The following is a 26548-nucleotide window of genomic DNA, read 5'->3' as shown; positions in this document are numbered from 1 at the left end:
GACTACCTGAGCAGAGAATGAAGTTGCTCTCCCTCTGTGTGTGTTGTAATCAGAGCTTCTCCATGCTTTGTTGACATTGCCGGGACAGCCGTGCATGCTTTTAGTGCATGTGAGCGTGCCCCACAGGCTAGCTCACGGCCGCCGCTTTGCATTGCTCTGATACGGCGGTTACTACGCCATCACGTTTTGGAAGTGTAGCCCCCACCCTCCGGTCCCCCCCTCAGGTTGACACTGTTAGCTCTGTCAGCACTGTTGCCTTTGTTTTCGCTGTTAGCACCGTTAGCTGTGAACCGCCAACTCAATCGTCGCCATGTTGAGAGCTTTGTGGAGGCAATAGAAATGCTCCCAATCTCGCATTTAGCACCTTTTAAATTCTGTTCGTAGAAATTCTACATTCATGATTCATATTACTGGCACAGATTTCTCTGACATTAACACTGAAAGCTAACGTTAGAGCTGCCAGTGTGGAGTTGAATAAATCAATTTGGGTTTGAGGACGTGCAACTGGTGTTTTTATGCTCTTTTATTTTCTCTCTCTTTGTTGTCTCGGTAGAGACGGGATATTTCTTGTGGTATCCTTCGGCCTCTATGCAAAATACTGCCTTGATGTTCCTCTACAGCCTACATGAAAGTATGATATATGATGCATATTGCAGAAGAAGTGCCAGACAAGTCTGTTATTTAAACCAACAGACCAGTGCTTTTGCTTGGACAAAGGTTTAGCTTTCCATATTCATATAAAAATACAAATCAATGGTGTAGATCTACAGTTTTGTGTTTATTGTCGTCATGAGAGGTGATTGATTGCCAGGAAAATGTGATTTGCCTTATGATACCTGTTTTCAAATATGGTGAATGAAGCAGATAATTTGAAGCTCCAAGTTTAAAATGAACCTGCATTTGGTTGTTTATCAGATGGTAACATCCTGCTCTGGTTGTTCCCAAGTTGTAGTCCAGCTGAAAACGCCAGGCGCTCTTCTGCAAACGATCAGCTGGGAACGCTCGAGAGCGCTTTGGTGACGCTGCGTTTTTTTCAGCTTGAGATGCTTTGGTTGCTATGATACGGAAAACATGTCGGCACAAGGTAGAATACGTGCTCTGGATCAAGAGAAGACTGAAACACGTAGAGGGAGAGAGGGCGTCAAGAGCTTTTATGGGCGAGGAAACATCTCGGCGAGTACGATCGTTTGGTTCAGATTCAGGTCAAATTTATTATCTCACACGGGGAAATTTGTTTGGTCCACAATAAAAACAATAAAATAAAAAAACATAACAGACACAATAAGACCACAACATACTCATAATAAAACGCATTTGATCTATTTGGTAGGCTATGTCCCACCCTCTTCCACTGTGATTGGACGGCTGGGTAAAAAGTGACAGTGACTGTGCACTACAAAATGTGCAGCACTCATCGCAGAATAGACGCTAGGGCTGAACAATTAAAAAAAATATATCTTGCGGTTATTGCAATTGTGGTATGATTTGCGATATTAGAGGGAATGATCATTTTACATTATTCTCATGTTCATTGAAAAACATATAAAAATGATTATGGTGTGATGTTTGCAGGGATCTGTACCAAACAAAGATGTTTTCTTAAGTCTGTAGAATATGACGTGTAGGACAGGAGAACATCTCCATATCGCAATTTCAGTGATATTTAGATTAATTGTGCAGCCCTAATGGATGCTCAACGCCGCGTCATGCTGCTGCCGTTTTTAGCATAACGTAAATACGCAGCGCTCTCATTGCAAATAATTAAAAGAAATATCCTGGCTTCAGGCAAAAACGCTTTTGTGAACGTGGCCCCCTTAGATCACCTTCAAGGTCACAGCTGTGAAAGTGTAGCCAGAATGTTGGATACATTTTTCTGTGCAAAGTAACACAGAGAGATTTCCATTTTCTTCCCCTCCGCTGTGTGTAGACGGCCCCTCCCTCCCCGCACTCACTCACCCAGTTGTAAAAACCATTCCCAGTCTAGCCTGCTGGGGTTGTCATGGTGACCTGTGGAGCTTGCCACAGGTGTATTAGGAGAAGAGCCGGGGAGGTCTGTGATTGCTCGCGTCGGTCTTCCTGAGAGATTGTTTATTTGCTGTAAATTGCCCATCAGTGCACAGTGTGTGTGTTTCTGCACGTTTTAGGGAGGGGTTGTTTGTGAAGACTGGTTCATACGAGAGCTTTTGAAGTGTGTGTGTGTGAAGAGCACCCCATCCCCCTCTTTGTCTGCCTCCTTCCTCCCTTCCTCTTTGCTTAGCGAGCTGTGTAAGAACGAGCCATTTGTTTAGTTTAGGAGTCTAACCCATTTGCACATCAGACAGTGGTCTTACCTTTTTGATTACACATTGTGTCTTTGGCCTGTTTCATATGATTCAACTCCACACTGCTCTAATTCTGCTGTTGCATGTAATAGCTTCTTCTCCGTATACCGGTGTTACATTAGGAGCAAGAGCAAAGCCAGCTGTTGTGTTAGTCTCCCCCCCCTGATCTGTTGCTCTGCTCTTCCAGGCTGGATGCATCACACGGTGGAGCAGCTGGGGGATAAAGGCACCAAGGACAGCTATGCCATCCAGTGTCTGCAGAAGTCTCTAGAAGCAGACCCAAACTCGGGCCAGTCCTGGTACTTTCTCGGCAGGTAAGACAAACAAGGGTGTGAGTGTGTGTGTGTGTTTTGCAGGACTAGCCTCCAACCTGTCAGAGCCCGGGACGCTTTGTGAGTCCAGATTAGACTGTTTGTTTTACCTAGAAGCCATCTGCCAGCGTGCTATGATAATCATCTCGGCCACATGAGCTTTTTCTTGTTGGTTGGATACCGTCGGCAGTGATTAATGCCCCGTCGGCCCAATGGAGGCACAGGCTTCTCTCCAAATTCTCTTGTTCCTGTGCCGTTGAATTGGGTTCCTCCTGGGGGGCAAATAAGCTGAAGGCTGAATGCACACAGGTGTTTGAATGGATAAGCGTACAAACCCCCCTGCTGTCCCTTTAGGTGTTAGCCAGGATGTAGCCAAGGCTAGCTATTAAAAAAGCTGTCTGCATTGTCAGCTGTTATTCCCCTTTTACACTAAACAGTCTGCAGAAGACCCTCAACATGTTGGTGTATAAGAATTACCCTTTGACCTGCATAGACACCCCACCTTTCCTTATCTAGACTAGAGCTGAAGGTGTGGGACACGCTGCAAAAAACTAGACTGAAAAGACGCTCACCGACATTTGCATACGGCCAACCGTCGGCCTGGTGTGTCGGGGCCTTTAAAGCCAGTTCATACCTTCAACGCTGCGGACCCTCAGTTGCTAGGACTTTAGCCGGATAGATGACTGGAATTGTTAGCAAATGTAGGAATTAATTTCATTGCAACAAGTTTATTTGCTCTACTTTCTGCTTTCTTTTTTTATACATGTGAGCAGATGTTTTCCTCTGCCTCTGTCTCTCATATCTCATGCATTTTTCTCTTTCTTTACCTTCTCTCCTCCAGGTGCTACTCCAGTATTGGGAAGGTGCAGGATGCCTTCATCTCTTACCGTCAGTCCATTGATAAGTCAGAAGCCAGTGCTGACACCTGGTGCTCCATAGGGTACGTGTAGCATGTCATTATACTGAGATGCATTGTGGTGCTAACGCTTTTCTTATCATCTTAAGTTTCTTAGAGAGAGAGAGAGAGAAATATCTGGTTTATAACAGTTCAAGGATACTTTGTGCTCAGGGCGTCAGTAGCTGTCAAAACGCCTCACGAAGATTCAGCAGCTGCAGTGCGACAGAGGACATAGGGAGAGGGTGGATAACAGGATCTATAGATAGATGTATGGAGGGTGGGGTACGTCCTCTGAGAGTTGGGATGCTCAGAAAGATAAAGACCTAAATCCTGGAAGATGGCACTGGAATAAACCCCCCCTCCTCCCTCTGCTTCCACCTCCAGGGTGCTCTACCAGCAGCAGAACCAGCCTATGGATGCACTGCAGGCCTACATCTGTGCTGTTCAACTGGACCACAGCCACGCGGCTGCCTGGATGGACTTGGGCACCCTCTACGAGTCCTGCGGCCAGCCACACGACGCTATCAAGTGCTACATCAATGCTACACGCAGCAAGGCCTGCCTCAACACTGCTGCACTCACACAACGCATCAAACTGCTGCAGGTAGGCCCGGCATTTAGAGCGGTAACACCCATCAGCCTACCCTGTTTGTTAGATGTTGTGCAGTATTTTTGGTGCGTGTGTGTGTGAGTGTGTGTATTGAAGTGCTGTGTTTATTGCCAAAGCAATCGGCTTTTTAAAATGCAGATTGTGCTTTTTTTCCATTTTGATTTCCGACCACTGAGATATGAATAATAATTCATATTGGTGTGTTTAAACACATTTTTCTCACTTGTAATTGTAAAGCATACCTTCATGGCATTGAACATTTCTGTTTATATTCTGTATATACGGTTACCTAAAACACCACCAGCAGTAGTCTTTTGTAGTGCCTTTTTCTTGTCAAACCCAAGCTCAGCACTAAAGTTTGTGTCTTACACAATTTCTCCTAGGCTCAGTTGTGTAACCTACAGCCAGGTAGTCTGCAGAATAAGAGTAAAATGCTTCCTAGTATTGAGGAGGCGTGGAGCCTACCCATTCCTGCTGAGCTCACGTCCAGGCAGGGGGCCTTGAACACTGCACAGGCACAGCAGGTGAGATCCAGTTTATACTAAGAGACCACAGCCTCTTTACAAATTTACTTTAACAACACATTCATGAGGACTATTAAAGCTGAGGCCTCGCTCTCATACTTTCAGACGTTTTATACGCATCAGACGATGCGGATGTTTCTAAAATCCTGGTTTGCAGCTTTGCATTCGCGGCCAATATGGACGTAAAGATAAAAGGGGATGCAGTCTGAAGGGATTGGAACGAGGCCCGTATTATAATAATCTAATTACCAGAGTGTAGTTGACCTTCATAGTGCCTCTCTGGGTCACATGACAAAGTGTTGAAATTATTAAGCAAAGCTACAAGGAGCTCGTTATGTCCCACAGCTCTTATCCTTAATGCCAAGATGCATCAAATTATGTTTGGCAAACTGCAAGGCTGAAAATGCATGCTTAATGGATAATGAATTTTCCTTTCTTTTAAAAAAAATGGTTGAAACTGGCATAAATAGTTTTTACTTCTTTGAGGCACATCTTAAGCCCCGTCTACACGTATGCAGATAGTTTTAAAGACGGATATTTTCCCCTCTGTTTATAAAAAATAAAATCTGTCCACACGACCTTCGTTTTACAAAATATCTCCACCCACACTGGAACGCAAAAAAGATTCCAAACGCTCGCTGTCACCACTAGTGAGATCACAAGTTAAGGGTCAAGGAGTTTTGTTACCTCCCTTCTTACTCCCTTTCCTTCAGCCTCATTACAGTCAGTTTGATAACAGTTATTCCTGATCATCACTCTGCTGTCATCAGCTGTTTCTTTACATGCGTAAATGGCGAAAAGGGAGGTCGTTCAGTTTTATGTCCATAGTAGGGATGTGACGGTGAGGAAATTTTCCCACCGGTAAATAAACTTGTAAATGTGTGACCGGTGTTACCGATTTCACAGGACATTTTACAAGAAAAGATGACGGTCAATATGTGCAGCGTGCATTGTTTCTGGCATATGCTCATTACACAAAGCGACAATGGGCATGTGCAAAATGAAGAGGGCATCCGTTTTACACGTCCACACAGATAAAAAGTGACCAGAGCTTTTAAAAATCTGCATCTAAGAAGGCGTTTTGGGATTTCAAACCTCCGTTTGTGTGTGGACGAGAGGCCAAAACATTGAGGAAAAAAATATCCGTTTATAAAAATATCTGTATACGTGTAGACAGGGCCTTAGTGGTGCACATTAAACGTGAAGGCTGACCCCCACCATCAACATATCAGTTTTATTTAGTCCTCTTCTTTTCCTCGTCTAATCTGTTTCCATGCAGTTTTGTGTATTATAATCTTTAACATCGACATCATCCTCTTTTGGCTATGAATAACATCATTTCCATCATTAGCACTTCTTTCTTGATCACCAAACACGGAGAAACAAGAGTAACAGAAATGTAGTTTTTAATAAGACATTTGACCTCATTTCATTGCTCCAGTATTGAAGTTTGAGGTGTGATTGAGTTACCAAACGTTACCTGTAAACATAATTAATGTTGCGACCCGTAGCAGAGTTGTGAGAATGTGTAAACAACCAGTGAGAGAGCAGAACACCACGTGGTCTGCATGTCCAAACAACCCTCCACTAATGCAACTGATGTTGCATTATCCCACATCTTAATCACAGCATGAATACTCTGATTATGACCTTAATCAGCCGCTTCCAATCGGATTAAGGTGATAACACAAACTTCAATCGGAGTATTGTCATACATGCGATATTTAAACGCGCAAACTGTTGTGCATGTATCAAGTTCACCCTCCAGTGTCATTTGTGCAGAAAAAGTCTGGATTTATGTCTGTTTGTACGACATTAGGGCTCATATTTGAAGAAGAAGAAGAGAAGCTTTGCTATTATTTTTAGTCCAGCGTGTGCTCACAAGCTGTGTCTCTGTGCTGGCTTTCCAGACCTGTAAGGGGGAGGGGGGCCAGTCCCAGTCCAGCAATCACACAGACCCACAGGCCAGTCCTGCCAAGAAGAAACGCACTGCCAGCCCAGCTAAGGTACAGCTACGGACATTAACGTTACTGTTCTGTGGGATAATTAGAGAAGCCGTGGTCCACATTGTTGTGTCTCACTTTACAGGGGGTTGCAGACTCGTGGGTAAACAGCCCCAATCAACAGCAGATCCCCAGCTGGTACCTAACGCCACAGAAGCTACAGGTGGGAAAATGACATGTGGAAAAACTCAATGCAATCCTGAGGCAGTTGAGTCTGTCACAGCTGAAGCTGGATTTCTACTCTATATATGGTGTAGATAGAAAATAGCATGTAGCCTCCGTAGCTATGCTGTAGGTAATGTGAACCTCCTCAAAAAATGCATCTAAAAACGATATGTTAACTAATATTTCCACCACCTTGATGATAAAAGAAAGCAGAGAGAGTTTTTCATGAGCTGATAACTGGAGATGTTGGATTACTTCAAGGTCTTCTCTCTCTAATGTCAGGAGCCCAGTTTGATAGTAAAGATACTTGGAGCAGGGCGTCCTGGTGAATCAGTGGTCAAGGTGCATGTTGCCTTTTTTAAATTCTTTTTTTTGGGGCATTTTATGCTTTTATTAGATGAAGCAAGAAATGAGGCAGAGAGAAATGCAACAAAAGCTCCCTAGCTGGACTCCAACCAGAGACGTTGGTCGATGTCTTAACCCCTACCTGCCAAGTTCATTCATAAATAGAGTTTTTTGAGCATTTTTCACAAATCAAAATTGTCCTGACACCATTTATGTTTGAACTGAAGTGTATTTATTATACTATTATTTATCTATTATACATTATAAACCACACATGAGGTAAAATTTATGTTTTAACGTCCAACATTTTTAGATGAAAAGACCTTTTTCCAAAGCAATATTTTTTATTTGCTAAATAAAATGCATCATGTATTTAACTTTTCTAATTAAAACGGATTGTGAGCTGCTGAATCAATATAACACTGTTGTTAAATGTGCAGCACCTGGATCATTTGCGGACCAACCGAGCAAACCTCAAGCCCCCCCAGGTGCAGGTGCTGGAGCAGCTGGAGAACCAGTTCTCCCTCATGCAGCAACATCAGCAGCAGGTACAAACAGGCAACTTTGATTATACAGAACTGCAGTTGTTTAGGTTGCAACTTCTGACAATAATATATCTGCTATGTAAATGTAAGTTTTTTAAGTCTAATGTGGCTGCACAGCGCCACCATCACTGTTTGAATCTCCTCTCCTCTGTGTCAGATGAGGCAGCAGGCAGCAGCGAGCGGCCAGCCGCGGCCCGCCCTTCCCAACGGTCCTTTGGCTGAGTCCTCCCATCACCACACCGGCCTCTCCCGCACCTCCCCCCTCAACCACACAGCCATCCGGCCCCCGTGTGTCACCCAGCCCACAGCCAACGGATCCTGTTCTTCAAGTCCTTCAGCGGGGCCGCTGGGACACCTGGACAAAAATCACACCCTGGGACTGGGAGGTGGCGGCGCGAGCAACGGAAACGTGCCTTACCCGCAGCAGAACTCTCTACCTCACAACTGCACAGCCGCCAGTCACCCCAGCACCAGCAGCACTACCAGTAGTCCCAGTCACGCAGACGAGACTTGGAGGAGCCAACAACGCAACACTACCACTCAGGTATCCCACTGGCTCATTCAAATGGCCTCATATATGCCTCTCTGTGCTTTTTATTCTCTTTTTTTTTTTGTTAAAGAGCGGGTCCATCTGCGTTCTTTTCCGTTTATTTTCAAATGGAAACAACCACTCGCTGTTAGCAAAAAGCTGAGAATAGCTGAGTCATCATTAGCTGTGCTAAACTTGGAAATAACTGAAAGGGTTGCTTTGGATTTTCAGAAGTGGAGTTGTATGTATAATAATGTTGAAGTGTGATATAGTTCTGTTTTTCTTATTGAAAGTATTTTTCATTGTGTTTTTCTTCTCCATCCAGGGGCTTCAAAAAGGTCCAGGTTCACATTCGGCAGGTCCCAATGGAGAACCCCCTTTCTCTTCCTCCTCCTCCTCCCCTCAGACCTCGTTCTCTTCCTCTGGCATTCTGAATCAGGTCGGACATTCCTCTGGGCCCTGCACTGCCTCCTCCTCAGCCTCCTCTCTGTCCCCCACCTCCCCCCAGACCACACCCAACCACTTGTCCTCGCCCCCCCACGCCGCTACTACCTCAGGGGTCAACACCAAAGACACCACGCCTTCAGGGGGCAACAACGGCAGCAATGGTGCCGCCGCCGCCGCTTTGCCATCAGGTCCGGAGGCCGCTGTCAGGCATTCCGCAGGGACACCCCTAAGTCCCAGCACCGCCCCCGCGCAGGGATTGACTAATCACGTCCAGCCGCGGGTGACGGACAGCTCTGCTAGCCTGTCTCGGCCCGGCTCTCCTGCCCCCAGCGTGCTCAGTTCAGACAATCCTCAGCTCTCAGCCTTGCTAAAGGGAAAAGCCAATGCTACCAGTAACGACGATAACAATAACCACAGTAACCACGGAGGGCCTTCCTCAGAGAAAATCAACAACGTCCATCCGGGTCTCCACGGTGCTGCCAAGCCAACGTCGGAGCAGTCGATGGCGTCCTCGCCACTTTTAACCGCCGCCGCCACGCCCTCTCCGCGCTCAGCAGACCCTCACACCACCAACAGCCTCTCCTGCCTTAACAGCCCGTCCAACACCAACAGCCAGGGGCCCTCGGTCAACGGGAAAGGGCCGGAGGACTCCCAGAGCCCTCAGAAGGTGGAGCCTTCAGGAGGAGCTCAGAGACACTCTGTCCCTACTGGTCTGGCACCCTGGTCCTCGGTCTCCATCTACCCCAGCTCCAGTGAGGTGCTCAAAGCATGCAGGTAAGACCAGTCTAAACTATGCATTAAATAACTCTTTTGTGTGTGAGTCTGAGAGACTGGGAGTCAGTGATGTGCTGAATCCTTCATTGATACTTTTGTGGTTATTTTTGGCTTCTTTAAAGTCAATTATTCGACTCTCTGGGGTCACGTCAGTCGCCCGTGATTGCAAAAGCACTCGCTTCATACTTTTAATAATATCTCTGTAACGGATATATGTAGAGACTTACTTTAAAAACTGTCTTGCAGCACACTGCTCTGCCTTTACATCGAGCCATCACTAGTTCTTATAATCCATCCAGGGGCTTCGTAATCCATCAAGGAGACAATGTTATTTTTGGACACTTTTTGAACAATAATAAAAGCGATAATTCAATGTTTTATTTACTTATTTATCTAATGCCAACTAAACAAACAGCTCTTTGACGTTACTGTTTTGGTGAATGAGATTTCTGGCAGACATGTTGACTCTCTCCTCTCCAATCACAAACTGTGTTATTAGCTAGTGAAGCATGCGCTAAGCCAATGATGGTTGCAAAATGGCGCATCACTGATTTACAAACGTGTTTGGAGGGATCTATGCTGTGTCCTGAGCATTTAGAAAATATACTGCAACACAGAAGCGACCTTCAGAAAGTGAATAGATATATCCCGATAGTTATCTGAAGTGTATTGAGCTACGTAAAGACGTTAGCGGAAGTGACAAAAAGGGCAGAGAGCTGTGAAATAATGCCGGTTCTATTGTGATAAAGACGTAAATAGTTCCGTTTGTCTGTTTAATAGTCTTTTTTTTTGTTTCTCACCTGAGGCCCTGGGCTACAAATGTGAAGATGGTAAACTTTTGCACATAGTTGTTTGTTGTAGAAAATGAATGAATTGTTGAAACATTCAAATTCAGTTTTACTTTTTCTTTTGACTTCTTGGTCTCATAACTTTTTATAATATCATGTGATATCACTGCAGAATACATATTCAAATAGCCCATGTTGTGCTGAAAAAAGTGTTATCAATTACTTGCCTTTGCCTTACAGTACTGAATTTATACACGTTTATATATTAAGAGAGTCGAGGCCCCAGTAATAGGAAATAATGGCTCAAACCCCAGAGGGTTAACCAACAAAATGATTGGTCATTGAATGTTTGGGACCCTCTGGCTGCTGTGGTTGAGATCACAGCTAATAATTTAACTGAGTTAGGTAACCAATCAGAAGCTGCGTTATTGAATGAGGTGTACTATGCACTAACGCTGCGCACACCGGGCCATTGTTAATTGAAAAAGGCGACACCGTGTGACACTGAGTGTTTGTGGCAGTTAAGCAGCAGCAGACGCATTCACATGTGAAATCACGTGTAGAAGAAGTGAATAATGTGTTGATTCTTCGCTGCATTTTGGGAAATGTCACGACATTTTGACCCCACGCTGTGTGCTGGTTGTATTCACCAGCATCTTGTTTGGATTAAAAACTGCCACTTTGGGGCTTCGAGGCCAAAATTGCATCATGTAGCATCATGAGCTGATGTCACACACAGATTGGAGTCCATCTTTGGGTGCGGCTGCTTGGATTTTGAGTCCAGTCGGGAGCTGTCATGATGCTCTCGTCACTGAGCCTCTGTTCCTCTGTAGTTGTAGTCCAGTCCTCATTCATCTGCCACTTTTACATCATATTCAGACCATCATTATGAGCAGCAGCCAAGCCAGAAAAAAATGTTCCCGTTAGCCTCGTTGTTGTAATTCAGAGTCGAACATATCAGGAGATTCTGACAGCTACAGTATCTCCCACTTGGAAAAAAGTAACTACAAGAAACTGCTGGAGAAATGGCTGCAGAGCCTCCGTCACTGCATCCAAATAAAATCCAATATTAACACCAATACAATGAGTTTGGCTAATTTTGAAAGGAACTATACACTGTTTTAATGTGAACCACAACAAAAGTAGCTGTGCAAGTGTTTTGTTATTAGGTGTGTTTTTAGCTCAGTGAAATGACGTAACGAGTTCAGTGTTGTGTGGAAGGGGCGAGGTTAACTGGGGCGAACTGTGCACTGTAGTTTTCTCTTGCAGATGATGTGTTTTGTTTAGAGGCCTGCTCTGTGTACCACATAGTGTTGCACGTGTCTATTTGTTTGTCAGTGACGGCTTGCTTTTACCTGAGCTGATAAACTGACTCCCCTTCGCCCCGGCTGCAGGAACCTTGGGAAGAACGGCCTGTCGACGAGCAGCATCCTCCTGGACAAGTGTCCTCCGCCGCGACCCCCTCGCCCGCCCTCTCCACCGCTGCCAAAGGACAAACTCAATCCGCCGACACCCAGTATTTATGTGAGTGCAGCCGCGCCATAGAAGGAGAAGTATTCATGCTGTTGTTGTGTGCAACGTTTAGAGCAACAGTATCTTGGCTACAGCACCAAATACAAACACTCTTTAATGTGTTGATTCCCCCGATAAGTCTGGAGTCGGTCCACGTTCCCTGACCGCTGCTGTGTCTCCTCCTCTCTCACATACAGCTAGAAAACAAGAGGGATGCCTTCTTCCCTCCTCTCCATCAGTTCTGCACCAACCCTTCCAACCCGGTCACCGTCATCAGAGGACTGGCTGGAGCTCTCAAACTAGGTACGAGGCTAAAAACATGAACTCCACTTTGCTATATTTTTGTGTTTCTAAGCATCTAAATGTGTTTGATTTAGCTGTTATTTGATGGCGACAGCAGCTGTGAGCAACTGGATGTTTCTGTCTCCTCCAGTCTCACGTGGCTCTGTGGGTGTGTCTCTGTAATCATTGCAGGGAGTGTGTGTGTATGTGTTTGTGTGGATGAATTTGACATGTATGACAATAGCACCACCTGCAAGTGGAAAATGTTACTGCACATGAAAACACTAGTCGGCTTTGCCAAGAATTTACAAACATCTGCTCTTCTGTTACAATGCCTTGCTGCCCTATTATGTAATACTGTAATCTGGCAGATTGATCCCTGCTTATTTATGAAGGAGTTATGCAGCCAGAGTTACACTAATACAAAATAAACACACAACCACACAGCTTACAACGAACCCTCCAACACTACCGCACCACTGCTGTGAGATTGGCCTCTGATCTTAGAGTCTCACCTTCAGTCAGAAGATGACAAAATGTTTTTAAAAAATTTATATATGAAAGGAAGATATACAAAATTAAATCCTATGAAAGCTTGAATTGGAAGAAATCTCTTTTCCTCTTTTAGATAATTTTCTGAAAATAATACTTAATTTGCCTCTTCTTCTTCTCTGGCTGCTCTCTTTCCTCCCTCCAATCCTCCACGCTCAGATCTGGGCCTGTTCTCCACTAAGACGTTGGTGGAGGCCAACCCGGACCATCTGGTGGAGGTGCGGACCCAGTTGGCTCAGCCCACCGACGAGAACTGGGACCCCAGTGGCAGCAGGAAGATGTGGCGCTGCGAGAGCAGCCGCTCCCACACCACCGTCATCAAATACGCCCAGTACCAGGCCTCCTCCTTCCAGGAGTCTCTGCGGGTCAGTGGGAGAGGAACACACACACTACACACACTACACACACACACACACACACACACACACACACACACACACACACACACACACTAATAGGGCTTTCATACACGTGTGCCGGCTTGGCTAGACTCCGTTTTGTTTTGGAGCGTCAGCCCAACATGACAGGGATTTGCATCTCCATTACAGCAGGGCTACCCGCTTGATGGTGTGTGTGTAGTGGTCAAATTTGCGACTGTACAACGGTGGATAAACACATTTCATTTCCTATATTCTTCACAATAAAAGTCCCCGTTATTTGTGCTGCTTTACTCTTCCTCTCTGCAGTATAAGTAGACGTGATTTTATTAAGAATAGCTGCTAACAAAGCTTCGCAAATTCTGGGATTAATATTTAATTTCCTATAAATTCTTCACAATAAAAGTCCCGTTATTTTGTTTTTTTTAAAAGCTTTTATTATGAAGCAGCAAAATTAGGAAATGTTGGGTTTTCATCAGCGGTAACTTAACACGACTCCTGTACAGCTGAAAGCGAAACCGTAAAATAAAGCAGGTATCTGAAAGTACAAACCGGGACGCAGGAGAGAAACTAAACCTCAAACCGCAGAGATTCAGTGAGAAGATAAATATGTTACCAGCCGTCGCTGTTGTTGTAATAACAATAGTGTCTGAAATATGGTGCAAGTTCCTGTCAAAAGCCAAAATGAAACTGTATTCAATGAACAATTGATGTTTAGCAAGCTTCTGAGGACTTTCTCAAAAGTTTCCAACACTTTGAATGCTTTTTCTTTGTGACAGGAGGAGAATGAGAAGAAGAAGGAGATGGACACAGAAGCAGGTTCCTCAGACAGGTGAGTTTTCTTCTCCTTTCTGTCTCCTCAGATTTAAATCTTCAGAGTGAGTGCTTTCTGTTACTAACCGTATTAAACTCTTGTGCTCTATTAGTGCGATGCGGCGAAGGAAAGGGTCTTTCAAACACATCAAATTTGGCACCAACATCGACCTCTCTGATGAAAAGAAGTGAGTGAACTGTGGAATATATTAGACCAACATCTGGTTTCATAAATTACCAAACATCTCCTCCTCATATTATGCTGGAACATCTGTCACATGCTGACCTAACCTCTGCCCTTCACAGGTGGAAACAGCAACTTCAGGAGTTGTCTAAACTGCCAGCTTTTGCCCGGGTGGTGTCAGCCGGTAACCTGCTGAGCCACGTAGGACACACCATCCTGGGCATGAACACCGTCCAGCTCTACATGAAGGTGCCAGGGAGCAGGACGCCAGGTACACACGGACAGGATGATAAATACCACTGCACTGTTCATCTTGCTATTTTAGATTTAGTCTTAATGCCATTTCACACCGGGGGGTGTGACGAATAAACAACACGAAAATGCAAAATACTCGCATGCAAATATTATGTGTCAAGGGCTTTTATTATGAAAGGTTGGATCTGGTCTGCGCTGCCTTTGTCAAGGTTGAAAGGAGTAATAAAGTTTGCCGTCCTGGTTCAGACTACGGAGCCCCCGTGTTGTTTGTATGTATTGAATATGTCCGTTCCGCACAACGTGATTGGTTGATGCCTCTATTCGCGTTGTGAAAGCTCAGAAAATCAACCTTGTTCCAGAAAACACTTTTTCGCCATCTAATATTTACGTTTTGTGTGAAAGTATTCTTGACAAAAACAACAATTCAAAAAGATATATTAACGTGTGAATTAATTGCACGGAAAACAAATGCCACATTTTAGTCATTTATATCCTTCGACGTTTTAGTCGCCAAAAAGTCATTACATTGTAGTCCTAATCTTTTCTCTTAATTTTGTCAGCTACTTTTTATTTAGTCTTTGTCCTTTTTTTAGTTGTCAGATGATATTGAACTTTTCTGTCATTTAAGTCAAACTTATGTCACATGAGATTTTATCTTATTACCTGATGAACAACACAGGCTGAATGATTAAGAATGCAGCTTTGCAGTTACTCCGAGTCCTCCTGACTGCGCTCATTAGTGATGCACAGTTCAGTCGCGCCCACCGGCCCGTCATGAGAGCCGATCCGCCCACCCAACATGTAAATATATGTGTTGATGAACCACCGGAATCGACCTGCAAACTGTATGCATTATACTAGCACATTGTCAGGACTGAGGTCTGAGACGAGGGACAGAGACTGTGTTTGAGACAGAGTTTGGTAACGTTTTTATTTTTAAACTACATTTTAGTCTCATCTTTTTTCATCAACGATATTGCATGTTTGATATCGTCACCGTTAGTGTTAATGACGTCAGTGCGGCCTCGTCTTAGTCATGATCTAAGTTAATCTGATTCTCTGATTCCAGCTTCTTAAATGTGAATATTTTCGGGTTTCTTTACTCCTCTATGACAGTAAACTGAATATATTTGAGTTGTGGACAAAACGAGACATTTGAGGACTTCATCTTGGACTTTACGAAACACTGATTGACATTTTTCACCATTTTCTGACATTTTATAGACCAAACAACTAATCGATTTATCGAGAAAATAATCAACAATGAAAATAATCGTTAGTTGCAGCCCTAGTTGACCACCATATTTCGTCATAGTTTTTGTTAATGAAATGAACACTGTACCACAGCTGTCTGTATTTTTCTCACTCTGTTAGTAATCACATATTTGTTTTTCTTTCATAGGACACCAAGAGAACAACAATTTCTGTTCAGTCAACATCAACATCGGTCCTGGGGACTGTGAGTGGTTCGCCGTGCCTGAAACGTACTGGGGCGTCATCAACGACTTCTGTGAAAAGTACGTCACCAGCAAATGTTGACGTTCTTAGCTGATCTCCGGAGTTCACACTGATGGCATGTTTTATTTAAATTTACCTCCTGTCACAGGAACAACATCAACTTCCTGATGGGGTCCTGGTGGCCCAACCTGGAGGACCTGTACGAGACCAACGTGCCTGTTTACCGGTTCATCCAGCGTCCCGGAGACCTGGTGTGGCTCAACACAGGCACCATTCACTGGGTTCAGGCCATCGGCTGGTGCAACAATATTGCGTGGAATGTCGGACCCCTCACAGGTGAGAAAAATAAATTAATTATAGATGTGTTCGTGGATGGTGATGCTCATAAAGACAGATATAATCCCTCCAGACGGTCAGTGCAGCCTCCAGGTGCTGCTGCCTGTAGACTTTGTGAATCTCAGCTGGATAAACACACGTTCCTACAGAATAAATGAAGAGTACCTCTCGTTTTTTTTGTCCTCAGCACATCAGTACAAGCTGGCAGTGGAGCGCTACGAGTGGAACAAACTGCAGAGCGTCAAATCCATCGTCCCCATGATCCACCTCTCCTGGAACATGGCCAGGAACATCAAAGTGTCGGACCACCGACTCTTTGAGATGATCAAGTGAGGATTCTTCTCTCCTAAATCATAAAACCTGATAACTGATAAAGACCGTTTACCCCTGAACTCACCCACCATGTTGTGTCTCCGTACGTCAGGTATTGTTTGTTACGGACTCTGAAGCAGTGCCAGATGCAGCGGGAACTGCTGTTGGCTGCTGGGAAAGAGCTGGTGTGGCACGGGAGGACCCAGAGCGAGCCAGCACATTATTGCAGCATCTGTGAGGTGAGCAAGCGTATACTAAACCACTCCGGGGGTTTTCCTGGCTAAGAATGGGCCTTAAGGGGGGGTGACTTCACACGGCAGTAAGCATGATCAGTCCACGCACAGTAAACGCACATCTACTGCGTTATAGAGCCTGGATGATACTGGATTTTTTTGGGGGCTACCAATACCAATATTACGGAGTTAAAATATAATACAGTTTAAAAAATAAACCGTATTGTCCAAAATAACACTAGTGCACTTAGACAGTAAACTTCACTAGGAATTAAATGATTATAAATACAGTGGAAACTGCTTATAGTGATCACAGTTACAGTGATCAACCGCTTATATGGATGAAAAAGCTTGGGACAGAATCATTCCTATACAAACACTGTTTAAATAATATGGAACACATTTTAAAACTACATTAGACTAACGTTAGTTGAATTTTAGTTTTGTTTTTTTACTTTACTCCCGTGATACTTTGCCTCACAGACCATCTTCTTTCCGGCTGGAGACCTGAAGCTGGTGCTGCTTGCACATTAATATCGTGACGGGAAAAAAGAGTAATTTTCTTAGAATAAAACACGAATGCACACCTGTGGTTGAAGCCGCCCTCGTCAAGTGGATTGATACTGCTTGGTCACATAATGCCCCCAAAGTGAAACTCTGCCAATCCTGAACCGGCTCTACGTCACACATGCAGACAGGCGCCCGTCTCCCTTTATATGCCGCTACAGAGTAAGAGAAAGAGGAGCCCCGGCAAAGGGGCGCTGTTCTGCATGCATGCACGCTCGCGCTGCAGAGCGAAAAATGGTAATCACTTATAGTGTTCAATTTGACCCGGACAGACGTGATCACTATAAGCGGTTTACACTGTAACTATAAATAAAAACGAAAGAGAAACGAAAAAGAGAAAATCAGTGACCTTTTCCTGACCTCTCGCGTCGGAGCGTGCATCATAGTTTGTTTACGTGCTTTGACCTCAGCAAGACGGCCGCATGGTCACTCGTCCCAAACTCGGGTAGCAGTTTTTGAATGACATGTAGCGGAGCGTTTATTCCCCTTGTCTGCGTGCAGTCTGCATGACTGTACTGACAAACCCCCAAATGTCTCAATGCAGGGAAACCCTGCACTCCATCCTTTCTGCTGCATTTGCATCGTGTCATTGATCCTTTCTGTCTCCCTCTCTCGTCCAGGTGGAGGTGTTCGACCTGCTGTTTGTCACCACCGAGAGCAACAGCAGGAAAACGTATGTGGTGCACTGCCAGGACTGTGCCCGTAGGGGGAGCGCTAACCTGGACAACTTTGTGGTGCTAGAGCAGTACAAGATAGAGGACCTCATGCAGGTTTATGACCAGTTCACCCTAGTAAGTATCGGGCACAAATCCGCCATCAGTTCGGGTCTCAGTCAGACCAGAGCGGATCAGATTAAACACAAAGGGGACCTTTAATGTCTGCAGGGCTCAGTGTGTTCTTCCTGTATGTGTCTGCAGGCGAGTCCCCTGCCTTCCCCCTCTTGATGGTAACACTGTTGTTCTGAGGACAGTTAGAACCACAATGGACTTAAAACTCTCCGGAAACCTTTTTTTTGTTTTCTGATATTCAGGAAGTAAGCCGGCAGTCCTCAAACGGCGCTCTGTAGCTCTCCCATAAAGGCAGCTGCGTGAAAGCTGTGTGTCTATGCAACCTGCCCCAGAGTGGCGTGCCTGCCCCCCGGTGGACTGGAGGGGGGTCGGCAGCGCCTCCCGTCGTCACGACCAGACTGTTCTACTGCTGGCCCAGCTGGACTCCCACCAGAAAAAACACACAAAAATCCCACATAAAAATGATGAATTTAAGTTTTGTACATAATGTTTTAACTGGCATCGTCACACAAAGACTACTGACTTGATAGTTTTCCATTTTTGTATTCTGTTTGTGAGTTTTTGACAGGAGAGCTTTGTTCCCTCCCCCTCCACGAGATGAGTCATTAGCATTAGCCCGTCTTTTTGTATGTTAGATAGACACCTCCTCGGTCAGGAAAACCACATTAAAATACTGTTTTTGTAATGTGAAAAGTTGAGTGACACATTATTTGCAACATTTCCCCCGTTTTTTTCTTAAATCAGTTAATTGATTTTATTTCGCTGGAGCTACGATTACGTCGGGGTGGCGGGGGAGAGGAAATCATGTGTAGACAAACAGCCAAGTCACAGAGAGAAAGGGTTGCACATAGACAGAAAGAGTGAACTTTAATTTGTGTTCTCTTTTTTTTATTTTGATGTAAATTTACACTATTTATAAATGCATATTTATTGCTTGAAAATATTTGTTGATGGAATGCTGTAATTTTTTTCCAGAGTACCTGCCATTAAATTTGAAGGAGCCGTGTGATTTTAAGCTCGGCCCCTCGTACGTTTTCTATATAAATAAAACTGCTTAGTAAGCGTTGTACAGAGACCTTACCTTGAAATGGGTTTATTGTTTGAAGGATGTTTTATGAGTCAATAAACAAGAACTGTCTTTATTTACATCTGTAGCTCTGTTGCACTTATTTATTACTAAAGTCAGGAGGTCATTGTTGATAGGTGCAGTTACCCAGCTGGATCCAGCTGGATCACTGTACTAATTAAAACCTGGAGTTCCTAGTAAAGTCAAGTCAATTTTATTTGTATAGCCCCAAATGACAAGTTTTCCTCAGGGGGCTTTACAATCTGTACAGGATACGACACCCTCTGACCTTTACAGTACGACCCTCTCATCGGATAAGGAAAAACTTAACCAAAAAAAATGTTACAAACCTCAGGAATGGCAACAGAGGAGGGATCCCCCTTCCAAGATGGACAGACGTGCAATAGATGTCGTGTGTACAGAGTAACAACATAATGAAAATACAACATAGACAATGCATATGACAGAAAATAATACATATAATGTGAACATATGTGAGAAGGTGGATTCAGGAGGATGTCAAGCAGCTTCCCGGCATCACCAAACAGATAGTCAGAGCGACACGACCACCTCTCCACGCCAACCAGATAGATATTGTAGAGTAACTAGTAACTAAAACTGTCAAATAATTTAAATGGAGTAAAAAGTACAATATTTCCCTCTGAGATGTAGTGGAGTAGAAGTAGAAAGTGCCATGAAAAGAAAGTACTCACTTTCTACAGACATTCGTGTTTCTCAGAGGATGGACTGGATATTTACTTCACACGACTGGATCAAAAACAAACTTCTGACTTTAAAGGTCCCATATTGTAAAAAGTGAGATTGTCATGTTTGTTATATTATAAAGCAGGTTTAAGTGCTATATAAATACTGTTAAACTATCAAAATACTCAATATATGGAGAAATACACACAGCCCGTATTCAGAAATTGTGCATTTGAAACAAACCGTTATGATTTCTGTCCATTTGTGATGTCACAAATATACAATATTTAGACCATTTCACAGTTTTAAACGTAAACATTCTAAATGTGTCCCAGTTTAGTTCCCGTTGCAGTGTATGTAAATAACATCAGCTGACAGGAAGTAAACATGGACCCAAGCTGTTGCCTAGCAACGCAATTCTTTTGAAATGCACTAAAACGGAGCGTTTCAGACAGAGGATAAATACAGGTATATTCAGGCTGACAGTATGAGGAAAATAAAGTTTTTTTTTAACATTACAGCATGTAAACATGTTCTAGTAGAAACACAAAATACAAGTATGAACCTGAAAATGAGCACGATGTGGGACCTTTAATGTGTAGCCATCTTACAGTAGTATTGGGATCTTTTCACAATGAGTATCATTATAACATGTATAACTGTCTTGTGTGAAGAACACGAGAGGCGCTGGCATGTTCACGGCTGCCATTTGTGCGTCTCAGTTGGTCTTCTCGTCCTCAGCAGGCTGCCAGGATAAATGTTGCCAAATGGATCACCAGGAGGACCATTAACACGGTTCCTCACATAGAGTACTACAGTCTTTCTTAATAAAGTATTGTACACGTGATTATGGAAAGATCTTGGCACTGCATGGGTTAGAGTAAAGCTATAAAGGTACTAATTAGTAACCAGGAACACAATGAATTATACACAAGATTGTATTGAATGTGGCCCAAAAAAATGATAGTTGGATGTGAACCAAAAGCAAATGGAAGAACAGCTCTGAGCTGCTGAGCAAGTGAGAACAATACAGATGGCAGATCGCAGATGAAAGATTCGTTATCCAAGCAGTTTTAACATGTTGAAGCCACTTCAGATTTAAAAAAGAGATTCTGCACGCTGTTAGTGTATTAAGGAGTTAATAATAGCTGTGATGCAGCGTTGAATTGGACGTCCATGAATGTCAGAAATATGAAGAAGATGGTTTCACACATTCAAAGAGCAACAATCTGATTTCTTGTCTTTTTCATTGTTTGTTTTTTTTCCTACATAGCTGAAGTCTCGCTGGTTTTGTGCACTCGGAGCCTTCTGGGGAGCCTGTTATCCCTGCAAAAATGTGCCCTGGATTTGCACCATGCAAACATGCCACAGTCAGATCCCTGCACCGTAACAAAGACATAAAGCCTCATTAAATGCCCACATGGTGCATCCAGTTGACCGTCTCTCCAGCTGGGAACTATTTTTATCTGAATGAAGTCTGCGACGATGGAAGAGAAAACAAATCTCTGGGAGAAAATAATGAATCAGAACAAAGTCGCTGTGAGAAATCAAAAGCTTTTTCTGATGTTTCGGACTGTAATCTGTGTAGCCTACAATCTTTTTCCCCTCTCTCAGTAGGTTTTATTATTAACAGTGTGCAGCTCAGTTTTAGGTTTACTTACAGCCTCCTAAAAAAAGACCTGATGATGCCACCATGATTTACGGGAGACGAAAAGAGGAACTTTAACAGTCGTCGGTTTGGAAAAGAGGAACAGAAAGCGTGTTCTTCCTGAGTGGATAAAAATAATCCAACAAACCGGATGAATAAAGCAGTGGTTCCCCTCCTTTTCCTTAAAGGGGATATATCGTGCTCATTTTCAGGTTCATGCTTGTATTTTGGGTTTCTACTAGAACATGTTTACATGCTTTAATGTTCAAAAAACACATTATTTTTCTCATACTGTCTGTCTGAATATACCTGTATTCATGCTCTGTCTGAAACGCTCCGTTTTAGAGCATTTTAGCGGAATTGCGTTGCTAGGAAACAGCTTGGGTCCATGTTTACATCCTGTCAGCTGATGTCATTCACATACACTAAAACAGGAAATAGACTGGGACACATTTGGTATTTTTACATTTAAAACTGTGAAATGGTCTAAATATTGTAGATTTGTGACATCACAAATGGACAGAAATCCTAACGGCTTGTTTCAAACGCACAGTTTCTGAATACGAGCTGTGTGTATTTCTCCATAGATTGAGTGTTTTGATACTTTCACAGTATTTATATATCACTTAAACCTGCTTTATAATATAAAAGACATGAAAATCTCACTTTTTACAATATTGGACCTTTAAACAATCCAAACTTTAAAAAAAAATAACAGTTTCATTCAAAGAAAATCAAGAATCAGGAAGGCCTCGTGACCCCCCCCATGAAGCTTTGGCGACCCCTAGTGGGGGTCGGGATCTCCAGGTTGGTAACCAGAGGAATAAATAATAACATAAGGGATTTTACTGATTTCATCATGGTCATTGTATAACAGTCTCATGTCACCATGAATCCTAATGACCTTGGTGACCCCCTGACTTTTCCTCTAGCGCCACCAAGAGGTTGATAAATGTGAAATGTCTCAACAACAATTGGAAGATTTGTTATAAAATGTGGTTCAGACATTCATGTTGCCTCGGGATGAATTTTAATAACTTTGGCTAAAATTTGTCTGATAATGTGATTGATGAAAATGCTTGTAAAGCTAATTAGGGCTGCGACTATGGAATATTTTCTCAATTAATCGATCAGTTGTTTGGTCTATAAAATGTCAGAAAATAGTGAAAAATATGGATCAGTGTTTCCTAAAGCCCAAGATGACGTCCCAAATGTCTTGTTTTGTCCACAACTCAAGGATATTCAGTTTACTGTCATAGAGAAACCAGAAAATATTCACATTTAAGAAGCTGGAATCAGAGAATTTAGACCTTTTTTATAACTTCTCCATCAGCCTCAGCTGTACTTTGAGTTTAGTCATCACATCTTCACATCTTTGCTCAGTATTACCAGCTATTTATGTCTTTTATTGCACAGAGAAAAGTGTTTATTGAATCAGATCCATCTCTACCCTGCAGTTCCTTTCATTCCACATCTCTTTACGCTCCTAATGCACCGCTGTAATGATGATGACTAACTGGGCTGATTGGTCTCTAATTACTGCTAATATACTGCTAGATGCTGTCCTGATGTAACCCACGCTATGGAACAGTAAAACTCAATTCAGAGATATAATAACCAGAAAGAATTATTACAATAAATGGACAGAAAAAAAACAATGAATAAAATAAAATTACAGTTAACTAATTATGGTTAAGATAAGCCTTCTTGTTTTTAAAACACCTAGTCGTGCCATAGGCTACTCTAAAAGTTACACAGCAAATTATGCAAGTACTTCGAGATTCAAGAAATTCAGCAACATTCCTGTAACTGTGCCCCTTAATCTGATTTAACCACAGACATCTTTTTGAACTAAATTATACCATAGAAAGGCAGAAATCTCACATGAATATCTCAAAACCTCAATGCATGGTTAGAAAAATATGCAGTTGTTTGTTTTCGTTTCTTATTAATCTATTTATTTATTTTTTATTTAAGAATACACAAGTACAATAATAGTATGAAGCCTACATACAAAACTGCTCATACCAGGGATACATATACAAATTTTAATAATAATAATGAAAATAGCATATATAAGAACCCGACATATCCTTAATGACAGACTGGAGTTATTTGAAAGGATTTGGAGGCCGAGGATCTCTTCTATATATAATGTTTTCCTGATTTGTGTGCCTTAGGGCGTTGTATGTGGGTTTATTTTTTATTTCTATTATTTATACTTTCATGTGTTTGCTTGTGTCTTTTGTTGCCTTGTTTTGCCTTTAGTTCCTGGTATTGTTTGTCTTATATTGTTACATATCTGAAATGAGGCATGATATTCACTTCACAGTATATATATAAACTAATATATCATCAGCCCATAAAAAATGTATGGAACACATAATTGATGCAGTTCTTAGTAACTAATTACATTTTCTCTTGGTACTGTAACAAACTAGTTTTTTGTTTACTTGTAGCCTACTTTATTGAGTATTAAAATATTAGTAATTTTACTTTTACCTAAGTAGCCTATTTTATATTGTTTTGAGTATTTAAATATTTGTAATTTTTTTTCCTAAGTCCGATTTTCTATTGTTTTGAGTATTTAAATATTAGTATTTTAAATTTCACCTAAGTAACATATTTTCTATTGTAGCCTATTCACTACATTTCAAGTCACATCTGTTACAGAATAGCTAGAATAAAAACAAAAGTCATATGAAAATAAAAACACCTGTCTGCAGCTGAAGTTGCAGGAGGACTGAGCATCAGAGAGGAGACAACTGGCTGCTTTATGTCTCCTCGATTCCTTTCCTCGCCTCCTCTCCTCGCGTCTTAGCCCCGCCCACTCACCTAGACACACCGGAATGAGTGTCGCAGTCGGTCCGGTCCAGGTCATCCTCTGGTCCAGCAGGGGCTAGCAGCTAGCAGCAGTTAGTGATAACTGCAATTTCATTAATAATTAGACAATGACAGTCTGGGTTATGGTTATTGTGTCTCTCTGCATGGTTAAACAGGTGGTCTGTACCTTAATTAACCCAGTAATTAAGCTAAGTGACCCAAATGAAACACACCTATGAACAGGTGCATGCTGGGTGTGGCTAACATGCCCATCATGGTGGATCTTTTACCTTCTGTGAGGATGCTCTGCTGTTCCTGACTGAGGAGGACTTCACCTGAGACTCAAGGACAGGTGTTCAGACAGGTGAGTTCAACAACACACTCACTGTGATGCTAAGAAGGTTAATTGATGATGAAGTGAAACTTAATAGAACAGCTCTCTTTCTGCTGTGTGTTGTTGCCATGGTGATGTTTTATTCTGTTGTTTTATTCTATAAGAAGTTTCAGGTCATTTAATTTATTGCTATGTGGCTTTATAATGTTTGTTACACCCGCTGCGGTGAAGCCTACTTTTTTTTTTAATTTATTGTCATTTTTGTGTCTCTTTTCTGGTTGATTGTTGTGAGGCTGCACTGAGGAAGGCTGTTGTATATTTATAGTTGATAATCAGCTGTATGCACATGCTGCTTAAATGGGATTTATTGTTGGTTTGGACCTCAGGGCTCTGTGGTGTGATGTGTATCCTACCTTGACATGTTTATACAGTATGTTTTGTAGCTTAATGTCTTCAATAATTTAATAAGTTATATAATTTATTACATTTATTCTTCCCCTTTTAAAAATGTAACGCTGTTTACTCAGAGCATATTTTTACTGACCTACTTTTTGCTTTTATCTGTGTACATTTTAACACAAGTAATTTACTTGTACTGTAAAGTTTTCTAGTACTCTTTAGCTCTGACGGCATCAAGCAGCTAAAAAGGAAAAAAACCCTCTTTGGAAAAACAATCCAATATTAAGGTTTTATTCTTAAATGTTTAGGCTAAAGAATAATTATTTCTCTATACTTATATAGAGCCTTTGTCCTGCATTCACGAGTTTACCTGAGAATAGGTGTGTAAGTAGTATCTGCAAATAAATCTAGGTCTACTGTTTATACATATATCTTAAAGTATTGCTAAGCATTGCACCTGTGTGATTATTTCTATTTCTTAATTTCCTCTCTTACCTAATGCAGACAATTTACTGTTATTTTAAATGTTATTATGTTGTAAAAACTAAGTTTAAAGAGAGTTCAGTCATGTTAAAGGCAACAATAACACACTGATTATGATGGGTACAAAATGATTTACTCATCTTGCTTTTATAAAAAAAAATGGACACACTTAATCTTCTGTTATCGATAAACAGCTCATTCATTTTGTTAATGCATACTGTATAATGTATTTTTTATACTTTATTTTGCAAATAATACAATAAGATACCATTTAAACCAGTGGTTTTCCAAGCAAAAGGAGATCAAAGAGAATAACGTTTAAGGTTTTAAATGGCCAATGATAAGAATCCACAGCTTACCGTTTAACCTGTTTATATTTATGACATTTTTGCCAGACTCCATTGGGAAATTTTTTTTTTATTTTACTTCTCAGAACACGGGAGTTACTGGTCCATCTTTATTGTTTATAATTAATTTTATTTAGCTTCCTACTTTGTACAGCAACTGCTGTTTCCCTTTGGGATGAATACAGGTCTATCTTCTCTTAACATGTCAAATTAAGACATTTAAACAACTAAGAACAACAACACATTATGTGTGGAAAAACAGCTTGTCTTGTTTTGACCAACTAACTGTCACATGCTGCATGTTTTAGAGAGCGCTCAACCTTTAAACGGAGCCTACAAGTATCCACTCAGTAAGCTGATGTTTTTTATCTCTTTGCCATGAACTTTTCTCTCACCTTCTAACAACAACCACTCCAATCGTTTCACAACTTTCATTTTATTGATTCCACAGTATTTTCTCTTCACTGCTGCACAGCAGGCTGTAGTACGATGACTTTAACACGCTGCTGGATGTATCAGCTGCACACATACTGTATTGAACCCTCATTCAGCCAGCTCAGTTGTATATGATGCTTACATGGTGTTACTGTATGGAAGGATAGAGTATTCAATGATGAATGCATCCTTGCCTGTGACTCAGAAGCTTGTAACCTTGGTGTGATGCTTTATTCAAATCTTTCCTTTGCTGCATGATCGAGTACCATGGTGATGCAACCATGTTGTCTTAGTTAAGTTGAAGTTTTTTAATTTTACTTGCTGCGCACCCAGTCCACTCTACCTTCACTGGTCTCCTCTGGGAGTGGATGTCATTTAG

At 42.2% G+C, this 26548-nt stretch overlaps 1 protein-coding gene and 1 long non-coding RNA gene across 7 annotated transcripts in view; both read left to right on the top strand.

Annotated features, from left to right (window-relative positions):
- The window catches only part of kdm6a (lysine (K)-specific demethylase 6A), a 46203-nt gene extending 27126 nt beyond the window's left edge, over window positions 1-19077 (top strand). For 2 of the 5 annotated variants that reach the window (XM_074657699.1, XM_074657703.1), the window contains 20 exons: window positions 2509-2635; window positions 3474-3572; window positions 3915-4134; window positions 4524-4664; window positions 6575-6670; window positions 6753-6830; window positions 7618-7725; window positions 7880-8266; window positions 8577-9472; window positions 11655-11784; window positions 11970-12075; window positions 12766-12971; window positions 13763-13815; window positions 13910-13984; window positions 14103-14251; window positions 15638-15752; window positions 15842-16029; window positions 16217-16358; window positions 16454-16580; window positions 17762-18156. In XM_074657699.1, the coding sequence (XP_074513800.1) occupies window positions 2509-2635; window positions 3474-3572; window positions 3915-4134; window positions 4524-4664; window positions 6575-6670; window positions 6753-6830; window positions 7618-7725; window positions 7880-8266; window positions 8577-9472; window positions 11655-11784; window positions 11970-12075; window positions 12766-12971; window positions 13763-13815; window positions 13910-13984; window positions 14103-14251; window positions 15638-15752; window positions 15842-16029; window positions 16217-16358; window positions 16454-16580; window positions 17762-18016 (3698 nt within the window). In that variant the 3' untranslated portion in view covers window positions 18017-18156. Of the gene's footprint in view, window positions 1-2508; window positions 2636-3473; window positions 3573-3914; window positions 4135-4523; window positions 4665-6574; window positions 6671-6752; window positions 6831-7617; window positions 7726-7879; window positions 8267-8576; window positions 9473-11654; window positions 11785-11969; window positions 12076-12765; window positions 12972-13762; window positions 13816-13909; window positions 13985-14102; window positions 14252-15637; window positions 15753-15841; window positions 16030-16216; window positions 16359-16453; window positions 16581-17761 lie in introns of all 5 variants that reach the window. The other 3 variants (XM_074657701.1, XM_074657700.1, XM_074657702.1) reach the window with 3 other exon arrangements.
- A 5373-nt stretch (window positions 19078-24450) lies between these two features.
- LOC141781829 (uncharacterized) overlaps window positions 24451-26548 on the top strand; it is a 132126-nt gene continuing 130028 nt past the window's right edge. Inside the window, exon 1 of one of the 2 annotated variants that reach the window (XR_012596954.1) lies at window positions 24451-24535. This is a non-coding gene — a long non-coding RNA (uncharacterized LOC141781829). The remainder of the gene's footprint in view (window positions 24536-26548) is intronic. The other variant, XR_012596955.1, reaches the window with a different exon arrangement.

Source organism: Sebastes fasciatus, chromosome 14 (genome assembly GCF_043250625.1).
Source record: "Sebastes fasciatus isolate fSebFas1 chromosome 14, fSebFas1.pri, whole genome shotgun sequence".
NCBI lineage: Eukaryota > Metazoa > Chordata > Actinopteri > Perciformes > Sebastidae > Sebastes > Sebastes fasciatus.
Note: the sequence above shows the minus strand (reverse complement) of the source record. Positions and strands in the feature narration are given on the sequence as shown.